Consider the following 13,239-nt stretch of genomic DNA (forward strand, 5'->3'; position numbering starts at 1 on the left):
CGTCGCCTTCCGCCTCGCCCGGGCGCCTGGGTCCTGCTCGTCTCCCGAACGGGCGTCTCTTACGTAAACGAGAATTAACGTGGAGGTGAACTCTTCGGCCCCCAGATTTCTGTCCTGGCTAAAGGCGAGGGCTATGTGTTTAAAGAATAACAAAACGGGGGCTTCCCTGGTGGCGCAAGGGGTTAAGCACGGCACAACCTCTGCAACACAAGTTCGATCCCCAGCCAGCCAGGGAGCTACCCACATGGCGCGGCAGACCTCTCCTGTCACGCCCACTGCTCCCCTCAGCAGTGTATTTCAGTCAGCCTGCCTGTTCTGTTCCTCACTCTGTGTCTGGTGAATCCTCGTACCCCCCCCCGCCCCCCCGCATCTCTGGCCCTGCATCTCTGGCTCTTGTATGCATAAATAAATCTTTTTTAAAAATAAAGAATAACAAAGCGGGAGTCTTTTTTGGGAGAAGGTGCAAATGATGCCTCTGCATCGAAAGTGGTGCTTTTAGATGCAATTGTCCCACTATTTGCCTGTTTTCATCACCTACGGGCCCCTCTAGTTATTTATAGGGTTATAAAAATTCTCTGCAAGACTTAACTGGATCGCTGGATGGAGCCCGACAGACTAGCGTTTGCGCCTTCCCCAGTTTCTCTGGCTCCGGGGACAAAAATTGGCATAGATCTGAAGGCGCTAACCTTGGTGAGGCTCAGCGTGTGGCCAAGCGGGACCAGACCTGATATTCACCCCAATGTGGGCATTGTGCTTTCTAGCTATAGGAGTCACCTGCTTTTGAGACCTGTGGATTTTGACACCGTTGGGACCCCTTTTTCCCTGAAGCACTCTCAGTAGACCCCCTGGCCAAACTCAAGACCTTGGTTTTAGGTCGTTTTGTCTGTTACAAATTAAGTTTAGAAATAAGACCTCTTATCCAATCTGGCAGATGGGCTTCCACGTTTAGGGAGGCGATGCCTTGAAAATGGATATAAGACATATCTGGGTTCTTGCCTAACTCTGTCACTTACTAGGTGTGAGACCTTTCACCAGTCACAAAGCTTTCCTCATGACTCCAGATCTTATTTGTGAAGTGACTATCATTAGTAAATGCTTCCCTTGTAAGAATTTCACTTTAAGAGTTAAATGGGACCATCACTTATTATTCAACAAATGATTATCAGTACCTGCATTTGGAAGATTCCCTCAACTAGCTTGATCTAAACACTCTTTCATTAGAAAGACATGTTTTACATTGAAGTAGTAAGTTTCAAAAAGTTTATTTTTATTTTTTTACATTTTAAAAGGACAGGTTTATTAGGGAAAGGAGAAAAAATGAGGCACCCGCATAGTCACAGGTGGGCAGAAGAGTTGCCAATTTCCAAAAAGTTTTAAGATTGCAGAATCCGGGCCTCCTCGGTGCTGCAGAGGTTGAGCGCTGGGTTGCGAAGTTGCCTCTGCAGCGCCAGTTCGATCCCTGGCCACGGGGTGAGGGGCCCACAGACCTGGCACGCAGACCTCTCCTGATGCCCGCTGCTCCCCTCAGCAGTGTACTTCGTCAGTCTGCCTGTTCTGTTCCCCGCTCTGGCTCTAGTGAATTCTCTCGCCCTCCCATGCTTCTGACTGTACCCAGTGCTTGTATAAATAAATAAATAAATCTTAAAAAAAAAAAAAAAAGAATAAAGCTTTTCCCTGGTTAAAAAAAAAAAAAAAAGATTGCAGAATCCCTCTCACTCTTTATTTCCCCCAAAGTCTGTGGATACATCTAATATATAAAATAGATGTAGAGCTACTATAGTTGAATGAGAGCACAAGTGGTAGGAGTGAGGTTTAAGAGTAACTTCCTCACCTTTTGCAGAAGCTAGCTGACATCCCCATCTTCCTCTGGGGCCTTCAAGTACCTGCACAGGACCCTGGGACTCCAGAGAGCTAATTTAGAAACTACAGGTTAAAGAATACTTTCCTCTGTCTCAGAGCAAATGCTTCTGGAAGAGTAGTAGATAGCCCTGGCTGTCTGAATTTTAGTTCTCAGTTTGCCATATACCAATTGTATGACCTTTGATCACATAATTTTTTTTTTAACCTCAATTTCCTCCTCTGTAAAATGAGGGAAATACCTGCTCAGAGTTATTCCAAATATTACATTAGATGACACAAACAAAAGTATTCCGTGAAGTACAAAGTACTATATCGTGCCATGAGATAACACTTTATAGTATTAGTCAAGATTTCTCCCCAGCACACCTCTACTTCCTTGTGTATTTTATGTCCTCTGCCCCCAACCATTGCATTAATTGCCACAGGAGAGAGATGACACAGAAACAAAGAAACAAAATAGAAATTAAAATGCTTTTTAAGTTTCAAAAGTCAGGAAGAAATCTTAGATATTGATGCATCCCCCTCTCCTATCACAGTCCTAGTAAGGTCTACAAATCGGAATGCACCTATGGGTGCAAATGGGAAGAGTAATGATAGACACCTAGATATGTTTAGTGATCTCAGAGTAGAGAGCATGTGTACACTGCTTTCCTGTGGAGGTGACAAACGGCAAAGCGTTTCCTTCTTTTTCACACATGGTGCAACAACAGTAGAGTAGCCATGGCCTCTTGAGTGTCTAGGCAGTAAGCTGCTACTTTTCAGGAAGCAGCCGTATGTTTCCTTGTGCACAGAAATAATTCAGAGAAAGTCAGACCTCAGAGGCCTTAAGAATAGGACAGAGGAAGTAGCTGTGGCCTAAGCGAAACTCAAGACAAAGCCTAAAGTAGAATGAGTATAACTCAGTGGTCACTAGTAGAAACTGAGCATCAGATGCTTCTTTCCCATGTGGGAAAGGATAAAACTCAAGTGTTCTCACAGACAAGAAAAATGAAGGTACATGTTTAATGGATGTGCTTAGCTTGATGGTGGGAATCCTTTCATAATGTATATGTATATCAAATCATGTTGTATACATTAAATATACATTATAATTTTATGTCAGTTATATCTTAATAAAGCTGAAAAGAATTTGTGAGATGAAAATTCCAAGGAAATGAGATATTGGACAGACATGTTTTTGTGGTAGGGGGGTAACACAGTTGTAGGTAGTCACAGGATGGGTGGTTCGGGACACCTGCTCACATCTGTGTCCCTGCTGACAAGAAAAGTGAGCCTCTAGATGGTGGAACTCTACGGCAGCCTTGTTCCCATTGTTTCCCATATGCCTGTCTTGAAGACGATGATGTGTGTATTGAATACGTGAATTAAAGAGATACATGGAACAAGGAGGGTGGATAAACATGTTTTAGAGATAAACTTTCCTTCTTCAGAGTTCTGACTGCTGCATGTCATGCAGATGAAGCTCAGGTCTCTGTGGATAGGACATTCTAGTGAGTTCTCATCCCTATGTTCAGCTCAGCACATGCTCCAAGAGGAAGCCCTGGGCAGAGGCTAGGGTGTGAGCTATACCTCTAAGTTCATCTGTACCAATCGCCCTTTAGCCTGCTTTGTTGGCAGAAACAAAAGACCCATGAGTCAAGTATCTGATCTTTTCTCTGTTGCTTTGGCGTCCAGAGACTTTTATTCAGAGGTGACCTTATTCCTGAGGGTATATTTTCTCTTCTGCAGTTAAAATTGCCCTTGATCTCCAATGCTGTGATCGCCTGCAAGGGATCGCAAAAACGTGTGATTCTTTTTATTAAAAAAATGAAAAATCTGAATCAAATTCTGTAAGTCAGAATCTAATAGGAGAACCAGAATCACTAGAAGAAACTATATGTATATTATATACAATGTACTTTTTAGATATTAATTACAGCTGTTAGGTAATGATGTTATCATGTCATATGTACTTCTGTAGTATATGTATCTGTGTCTATTATGTGTTTGTGTGAACTGGCTAACAGCAAACGAGGCTATTGTCTTCATCTGATGCTGGAGTTTGAAGTCTACAGAGAAGCAGGCAAGAGAGAAGCTGGATGCACAGAGGGAGAGAGTGAGGATAAGCTGGAACCCACTGGGCAGACCAGAGCTCAGGTCAGTGTCTCGCTGATCCAAGTCTGATGATGAAAGTGTGCTTCAGGGAAAGCTGGTGACCTTGGTTACAGAAGGAAACAGACTCCTGGAACTGGGGAGTGGAAGGACCCCACACCAAGGGGAGGAGAGGAGAGCCAGGGAGGAATGAGCACCCCATGACGCCGCCCTCTGCTGCATAAATACTGCCCGCTGTTACTGACTCTCACCCTCCACACCTCAGGCATACTGTTTGTTGTCCACCCCAACATGCAGCCTAAACAAGTTGACATCTTACCAAGTCACCACAGCAAGATTTGACAAAAGGAGCGGTAGGTTTGCAGGTGTTTGTTATGCTGAGTCTCCGTATATTCCCATCTGCATGTTTGAAATTCTTTATAATTTAAAAATAGCTGAAGGTGTGAAGCCATTTGCATTCATTGTAGAACCCCTAAGAAAGCAAAGTCAAAATCTGCTCCCACCCCAAAAAGTTGGCTTTTTGAAACCAGTTAAGACATTATGTAAATGAACAGTCTTTCCAGTGAATAAATTAACAGGCCAGCTGGAAATGATCCTCGTGATTCCAATTTCATCTGTCTTCTTAAGTGTTTGCAAAGTAATACCACACCTTAACATTAGCAGAAGAGATAGAAGATAGGTTTTTGCTTGAAATTGGATTCCTGAGCACTCATTACATAAAATTAAACTGTAGTAGTTTCACAGAAGTAATTATGTAGCCTGAAAACCTGAACAGACAAGTAATTCACATTGTCACTGTTTTGTTTACTTTGCCTTTTGAATTGGTATGAACTACTGTGAAAACCTTTACATTTAAAATTATAAATAAAGATTTTATAATGTGCAGAAGTTGAAGCAAAATACTAAATATTTTATTTTATTTTATTTTATTTTTGTTATTTATTTGTTTGTTTTTTTTTGTTTATACATGCACTGGGTACAGTCAGAAGCGCGGGAGGGTGAGAGAATTCACCAGAGCCAGAGCGGGGAGCAGAGCAGGTAGAAGGACCGAAGTACACTGCTGAGGGGAGCAGCGGGCGGCAGGAGGGGTCTGCGCACCATGTGGGGCCCTCCTCTGGTGGCCAGGGAGCAGTCGGGGATCGAAACGGCGCCTCAGAGGCTGCGGGCAGCTTCGCAACCCAGCGCTCAACCGCTGCGCCACCGGGGAGGCCCAAAATACTAAATATTTTCATTACTCCTATTAGTCTCAGCAATTAAGCTTCATGAAGCTAACTTTGGGATCACATTCCATTAAGTTATAAACTATTCCAAAATTATAAGTAAAAATAGCCCAAAATAAACCACTGTTTTAGCCCTATTTTTTTAAGTGATTATGGAAAATAACTAAGTTTTGCAGCTCTGCAATCTCTGATGCAATCTAGGTCCATGCTTCAAAGCCAAAGTCCATTCTCCACTGCTGAGAACCTGCTGTCTTGAGACAGGTTGGTGGTCACCTGCAAATCAGGTAAGAATCAATTTGTTCATTTGCTTGCCTTCCCTTTTCTGGATTGTTTTAATTTCATTTAGAGTTTTTCCAGTTTTGATTGGACTCTAAATACGTTTAATTTTTAAATTTTCCCTTGGCATATGATACATCAATGAGACCCCAAAAATGAATAGAAGTTTTGAAAACAGAATACTATGGTGCGCATTCATTCATTTAAGTATGGGACACATCCTTGGCTTAAAAGGATTTTTTTTAGTTAGAATTTATTAGTATTTTGGCTTATGGTAATACCTGGGTAAATTCTACATCTTTGATTTTCATTTTGCTAGTTACTATGCTGTGTTTTTAAAAAAGGCCCTGTCTCATCACATGGTGACCCTACCAGATGGAGATGACCACGGTTAACATTTTGCTCTATATCCCTTATTCTTTGTCCTGTGAAGCACATGTTGAATAGGATTCATTGGAAGAGGAATTGTTTGTATGAAATTTATATAATGACTAAACTTGGGTAATTAAAAAAAGTTAATGTTCAAAAAATGCTTGCCATCAAAGATTTTGAAGTGTTCATTTTACTACAAAACTTCATCTTAGAAAAAGTGCTAATTATCGAATATGTTCAAATTCTGACATTGGTAAAAACATCCAGGGATGGAATGAAATCCCCTGACCCAAAATCCAACCAGCATAATTAATAATTGGTATCACTGCAGACAAGATTGCTGTGTTTCATTTAAGCATACCGCCTTGGGACATGTTTTGAGGGTTAAACACAGGCAGATACACCTTTTGATAGCTACTTCCTTGACAGACACTTGGAAATGAGGTTCCTAAGTCTTGGCTGGAAGAATGATTAGATTGGACAAAAAGAATTGAAATTGCCTTAGAAAGTGGTAGAATCAACAAAATTCATGCTAACTGACCATCATTCTATCTATAAAAATTTGTGGTGATTTATCCTTCTGTGTGTGTTTGTCCTCTAAGCAATTTCCACAATAGAGAACATCAGTAGAAGCCAATGGCACAGTGACCCCTGGGTACTCCACAGAGCCCGTCTGGTTCTTATTCCTACACAGATGTTCGCTTGAGGCAGAAAAGAAGTAAGAGAAACACATAATCTTTACCTAAGCATGAGATTGCCTTGGCTACCCCAATAGATGATGGATTGCTCATTCAAGAAGAACTCATAGCCATTATTTTAAAAGCATCATTATTCACATTGTCTCTCCAAGGCACACAGCGGCCGGGCCCAAACACCAACGAGAGAGGGCTGTCGGATCACTTTGAGTTATTCAGAGCACCCCTTTAGAATTGAGGTTGAGATGAACAGCCCTCTGCAAGGAAGGCCTAATGCAGTCAAGTAAAATAAATGGGAGGGATCAGACTGTGTGTGGGACAGTGAAGGCACCGTGCAGGATTGTTCTAACAATCAAGGCTCTTAGGTCAGTGTGGGCCAGGAAGCCCCCTAGTACTGTCTATATTTGAGGGCCTCAGCAATGCATCTGGGAGATATCTTTACACACAAGGGGAAGCACAGGTCAGGAGGAGTCTGATTCCTGCCGGCAGGGAGTGGGAAGAGGTAGTCGTGAAATGAGAGCTTTATATTCTGACACTCCCCACAAAGTCTTCATTTTCAAGCTATATTTCCCCATTTTGATGCATTTGAAAATGACCTTTATGGTTTTTGTTGCTCCAAATAATTATCTCTAAAATCACTTTAACCATTCTTCTTCAAATGGTCACACCTTTAAATGTTTGATACTCTTTTACCCTCATTCTCAAGCAGAGATATTGAAATCACTTGTTTGTGCTAATTTTATTTTTTTCCTAACACATATTAAAATAAATACATGGTAATTAAAATTTAAAAATTGTGGATCACTGTCCCCCTAAATTCATCTTAAGGCTCCCTTATAGTCTATGCCCCACATTTGAAAATTGCTGTAAGATGACCCCCAAAGAATAGGGCTTCAAAAGCCACTGAGCTGCTTGCCCAGGACATCCAGAGCACGTCAGCTGAAGTTGGATGTTGGGGTAAAGAGTATAAGCTCTTAAGCTCCCAGGAAAATTCCCCTATTCCTTCCAGGGGTCCCTGACTCTCAGGGTCAGCCAGAGAATTGCTTGAACCTGGAAATCAGACTAAGGAGAATTTCCTGGCTTGAGATTGCCCCACCTGAGGAAAACCCTGTAACAGGACCCCTCACCTTGAATGTTCACACAGTTCTTGGTATAACTGGCTCAGGTGGTATCAAATAAGAGCCAGGAAAGTTGTGGCTGAGAAGGGGGAGGGGAGACTGGAGGAGGCTGGGTATGAGCAGGTCAGTCTCTGACAGCTTGTTTGCTAAGAACAAAAATGTTGTAAATGAGTCTGTTTCACTGAACTAGCCTGGTTGGTCTCCTTAGCTACTGGCCTACTGTAACTTCACGCTGTTCTCTTTCATGATTTGCTTTATTTAAATCTCTCTTAGGGCAATCTAATACCCAGTAGCAGAAAACATCAGCAGGAGTGACTGTGTGCTGGCTAAAATCTCTTCATATTCTTTTCAGACCTAGGACATTTGCTAAGAAACTCCTGACGTAACAACGCCACTGATTTGTGACTTTTTCTAAGCCGTTTTCCCTCCCTGTTCGCTCATGCATCACATGAGTGTGTTTTGCTTAGTCGGTGCGAGGACCAGAAGTCTAATAGTCCTCAGTTCCCAAATTCCTTTCCTCCCTCTACCTTGCTGAGAAAAAAACACACCCACACATCAGCAGATGATGAGAAACGTGTCTTTATTGGATGCTTTTTAAAGGCATTGTCTGCTGAGGGCCTTACAGGAGTCATCAGGGCGTTCCCACCCCCCCAAAAAAGTCACAAATGACTCTCTTACTAGCTCACTACAATAAGCAAATCACAGAAGCATTTCAGGGGGAAATAATAAATAAACTAGGGGATAGATTTGGGGTTTCCCATTCCTGGGCTTTGGAGGCCTTCCAGCTGGTTGTCTCTAGCTCCATAGACTGGGGCTTTTAAGAATGCACCATTTCCTGGAATTCTAGAACAGAGGAAGTAAGAACAGGGTCAGTGAGAAGGCTCAGCATTTTGTAGACATGCTACGGCCACTGAAAATTCTGAAGAGGAGAGGAAATGAAGCAAAGGGTCAGAGGACAGGCCTGGCCCCTTGAGGGGCACAGAAGGCAGAAAAATATGAGTCACTGCCTTCCAGTTCAGGGGGTCTATGGTGGTCCAGTTTCCTACATAGTCTAACTGAACAAATAGCATTAACGTTGCAATGTGGCCCCTTATCAAGTCAGTCATTTTCCTCTGCCAAAGAGTGAATTCAGTCAAGGCTTATCATGATATGTGATCATTCTACTTTTTGGTCAGTTTAGACAGACATGTTTCTTTTTTTTTCTTATTTGGTAGCTATGTATTGCCTATTTAGGAAATGCTTAATAGGGTAGGATTTTGAACTAACTTTTCTCTATTGAGTTCTTTTTTTTTTTTTAATAGAGGCATGTTTTATTTATTTATGTATTTGTTTGTTTGTTTGTTTGTTTGTTTATTGTTTATGCATGCACTGGGTACAGTCAGAAGCACGGGAGGGTGAGAGAATTCACCAGAGCCAGAGCGGGGAGCAGAGCAGGCAGAAGGACTGAAGTACACTGCTGAGGGGAGCAGTGGGCGGCAGGAGAGGTCTGCGCGCCATGTGGGACCCTCCTCCGGTGCCAGGGAGCAGCTGGGGATCAAACCGGCGCTACAGAGGCTGCGGGCAGCTTCGCAACCCAGAGCTCAACCGCTGCGCCACTGGGGAGGCCCCCTATTGAGTTCTAATCCTACCTCAAAAAGATTATATTACTAAAAGGCTACTACTACTACTACCAGTGATGATGATAATAATGTGGGGCTACTACAAATTGAAATCGAAAAATGGTTTTTTTAAATATTTATTGGTAAGTTTTGTCTATTTAGAAGTATTTTATGACTGAGTTTAAACGAATCAATCTTCCCTTACCTAATCTATTTTTCTGAACTATCTATAGAAATTGCATTAACTCCTGTGTAGCAAGTTTTAGTGATATTTTGAATATGGGTTTTTGAAATAAGGACCTAAAGTAGCAGTTTTTAATTTCAGATTAGTACCACCACAAATACTATGTCTAGGTCCTGTTGACTTGGCATGCACAAAGTAGCTAAAAAGCATGCAGGCAACATAGTGAAAATTATCCTAGAGCTGTACAATTATGGTAGACTCTGACTATAGGGATCTCTACACAGAAGACCCCATAAACAGCAGTTGATTTATTTATTTATTCTCTATCTAATATTGTCCCCTTGGTGGACTAATTTCCAACAAAATGTACTTGCTTAAACCCTTGAAAGCTAAGAGGCTTTTCCACGCAAGCCTATCAACTCTGGTACGTACAAGACATGCTCGAGAATGCCATCCCTTTCCTTATTCAGATGGACTCAAATTCCACTGGTGGAAATTCCTTACACTATTTTCAGGGTGTGCTAGGGTGTACTGCAAGTAATTGGCCAGGCAGCCTCTAGTCTCCTAGGCAGCTGAAGGATATCCTCTGGTTCACATAATGACCAGTGGGGACCAGCTCCTGTGATACCTCTGCAGGTGTCATGTTTTTACACACATCATTTGTATCCTCCCTTTAATCCCATTTTACAGGTGAAAACACTGAGGCTTAAGATTTTGAGGAAGTCAAGCTGGATTGGCTTTGTTAAGGCTAGGAAAGGTAGGTTTTAACCCACATCTGTTTGCTCTCATTGCCCAAGCCCTCTGATGCTCCTTGACCCAAGCTAAAGTCTTTTATGCAATGTACAGATGTGAACGTACCATCAGCCCCAATTTTTCCATCTCCATCATTATCAGCAGCTGCCATCAAGGACTTGGTTTCTGATTCAGTCAGTTCTCTAGCACCACTCTCAAACTTCTGCAGGAAAAACCTATAGGAAAATAAAGATGAGCAGAATATTTAGAAAGACCAGGCATCTCTGTACTAATCCCCCTCCTTTTTTTTTTTTAAGCAAACCATCCATTCCCAGCCATTGCCCTCATCTGTCAAGGGCTCAGCAAGCAAAGATTTCCTCCATTATAGAGACAAATAGTGAACATTTTGTTTTTAAGAGTTTTATTTTATTTTAAAAATTTATTTATGCACACAATAGCTGGGGTACAGGCCAGAAATGCTGGGGGTGAGAGGATTCACCAGAGACAGAGTGGGGAACAAACAGGCAGACTGACTGAAATACACTGCTGAGGGGAGCAGCGGGCAAGGCAAGAGAGATCTGCTTCACCATGTGGGTAGCTCCCTGGCTGGCTGGGGATCGAACTCATGCTACAGAGGCTGCGGATTGCTTCATAGTGCGGTGCTTACCCCCTTGTGCCACCAGGGAGGCCCCTTAAGAGTTTTATTCAGAATTTTGTCAATAAGGAAAATCCTTCTAAAGGAAAACCCTAAAAGTAATGAAATATTGAACCTACAGCCTTTAGTGCCACATTTAATGTTCACAGGGATAGCTGACTTACGTATTTCCCTTTCATGAGGCTCTGTTGGATGGCCAGCATCTGGTCATTGTGAGAAACTGTGCAAACTGGCCTCTGACATATCCCGGCCCCACCCAGCAATGTCACATTTAGGACAAAACTTACTTGAGCTCTTCTTCATCCAGATATCCACTCTGGTCATTGTCTATGAACCGAAAAACATCCTTCACCTGACTGGCTGACATCTTGGAGAGGCCTGATGTCTGGAAGAATTTTTGGGGTTCAAAAGTATCTGGGTCTAAAGAACAGAGAATGGATTATGCTGATGCTCCTAGGGTCACATTTTGTATTTGGGCCACAATTGCTGAAAACACAGGCTATCCGCAATAGTTTTCATAATCTCATTGAGCTACTAGGATGCTCTATTCAAAAAATTACAAAAGCAAATAAGGGCAAAGAGAGTTGTGACTAGTCCAAGATTTTGAGGCAGCCAAACTGCCTTGGTTCTGGGATTTCCTCTCCTGCCCCCGCCCTCGGCATCCCCTCTCCATGTGGCTGTGCCCCTCTCACTTCTCTTCCGTCCTCTCTGCAGTGCCTCTCCCTGCCCTTTTCACAGGCTGTGTTTCCAAGACTGACTCCGGCATCATGGGTCTGATTGGAGGACCCAAGCAGGCCACAAGGTCTCCACGGGCTTCCTTTTTCATTTCTAGTATATTTCTCTCTCTTTACAGAAATGTAATTGCACGTACAGTTCTCCAACAACTTCAGTTCTTTAGTTAAGAACAGTTTTGTGCTCAGATTCCATGAATTTTCAGTAAAGTTTGCATTTTAATTTTCGTGGCTTTGCTGGATATGGAAAGAGATGTGGAGAACCGCGCTCACCCCCTCTGTACTTACCTTGGCATTCCTGCAGGGCGGCAGCGATGTCGTCAGCACTGAGCAGGTCTGTGATGCTCATGGTCCACCTGATGACACGGAGTAAACAAGACACAGTGAACGGCATGCAGGAACATGCACCCGTGGCGCAGGATGTGCTCCTAGGCCCATGGAGACGATGTCATTGTCTGCTAAGTGATGAGGTGGGATAGCCACGTAAAAGCCAAATGCTAAAAAGATCCCAGACCTTAGATCTCAGGGCCTCTCTTGAATATACACCAAAGATGGGGGGGGGGAGCAATTACCTCAAAACAACAGAACAAAACCTAAAGAACGACTTGAATCTGTTTTCTTATTAAAAAAATACATATTTATATTATCACTCACATGGTTCTAGGATGGCATCTGCACACCATTCAGAAGTAAACCTGGTCACAGATGCATTTTGTGCAAATGCATTTTCATGCACCAGCTAGCAAAAGGCACTATTGCAGATTTGCTGTGGGGAAGGATAGAGCTTGGGCTGCTGACAGGCCTTCGGGAAAGAGATGCTATCTCTCTCTTGAAGGGTGGGAATCAGAGACCAGAAGAACCCCTTTATCAGATACAAAAATTCTTCCAGACCAATTCCATGAGGAACCTGAGCATAACAAACCTAATGTGAATGTATGTGCAACAGAAGACCTGGGGTTTGCTAAGTCCACCAGCTACTCACCGTTCTAGACTATCCCCCAAGAAGAATCAGGAAAATGAAATGAAGGAACAAAAAACAGAGGTGGTTTTGCTGCTTTACTGACTGATCTTATATAGGGTTGAAAAAAGTGATAGTTAGAACCTCTTAGATTTCTTTTACAAGGATCAAGTAGACGAAGCTCGAATGTCTTACCTTACTAGTGCAACCTCTTTTTTTTCTATTTATATCTCAAGGGAATGTGGGTGGGAACAGCCAATTTTTAAACACAAACCTCAACAAACCTTAACTAAGGTTTCACTTCAACAAATAAACCCTGCTGGTGAAGTGAGAAGGTACTAGAAACCTGGTCAAGAGGAGACTGTGCCCAAACAAGGTTGAAAACATATGGGGGCTGCCCCCACACCGGTCACTAGGAAGGGATCCCCAGACATCAGTGGAGGCCATGTGAGGCAGGTCCATTGTCAGTCTCTAAAATGGTGGCTGTGTGAGGCCAGCTTCAGTCCAAAGTTGGCATGTTCAAAGTTAGTCAGGTGGTACTGGCCCAAGAAAGGGGGTGGCTCTGGCTGGATGACTTCCTACAAAACTCTTGCCTTGTGTATCATAAATTGCACACATTAAAAAGGCAGGGAAGGGCCTCCCCGGTGGCCCAGCGGTTAAGCGCTGGGTTGCGAAGCTGCCCGCAGCCTCTGCAGCACCGGTTCAATCCCCGGCTGCTCCCCGGCCACTGGAGGAGGGTCCCACATGGC

The 13,239-nt window shown here is 43.0% G+C and overlaps 1 protein-coding gene across 1 annotated transcript; it reads right to left on the bottom strand.

Annotated features, from left to right (window-relative positions):
* Positions 1–8,449: 8,449 nt before the first annotated feature.
* Positions 8,450–11,881, bottom strand: LOC311182638 (oncomodulin; the record flags this gene model as incomplete). The annotated part of the gene is made up of 4 exons (XM_084251542.1): positions 8,450–8,475; positions 10,273–10,382; positions 11,089–11,221; positions 11,821–11,881. 4 exons carry the CDS (start codon positions 11,879–11,881, stop codon positions 8,450–8,452), a joined length of 330 nt encoding a protein of 109 aa, XP_084107668.1.
* Between the last annotated feature and the right edge of the window lie 1,358 nt (positions 11,882–13,239).

Source organism: Talpa europaea (genome assembly GCF_964194135.1).
Source record: "Talpa europaea genome assembly, chromosome: 12".
Taxonomy (NCBI): Eukaryota; Metazoa; Chordata; class Mammalia; order Eulipotyphla; family Talpidae; genus Talpa; species Talpa europaea.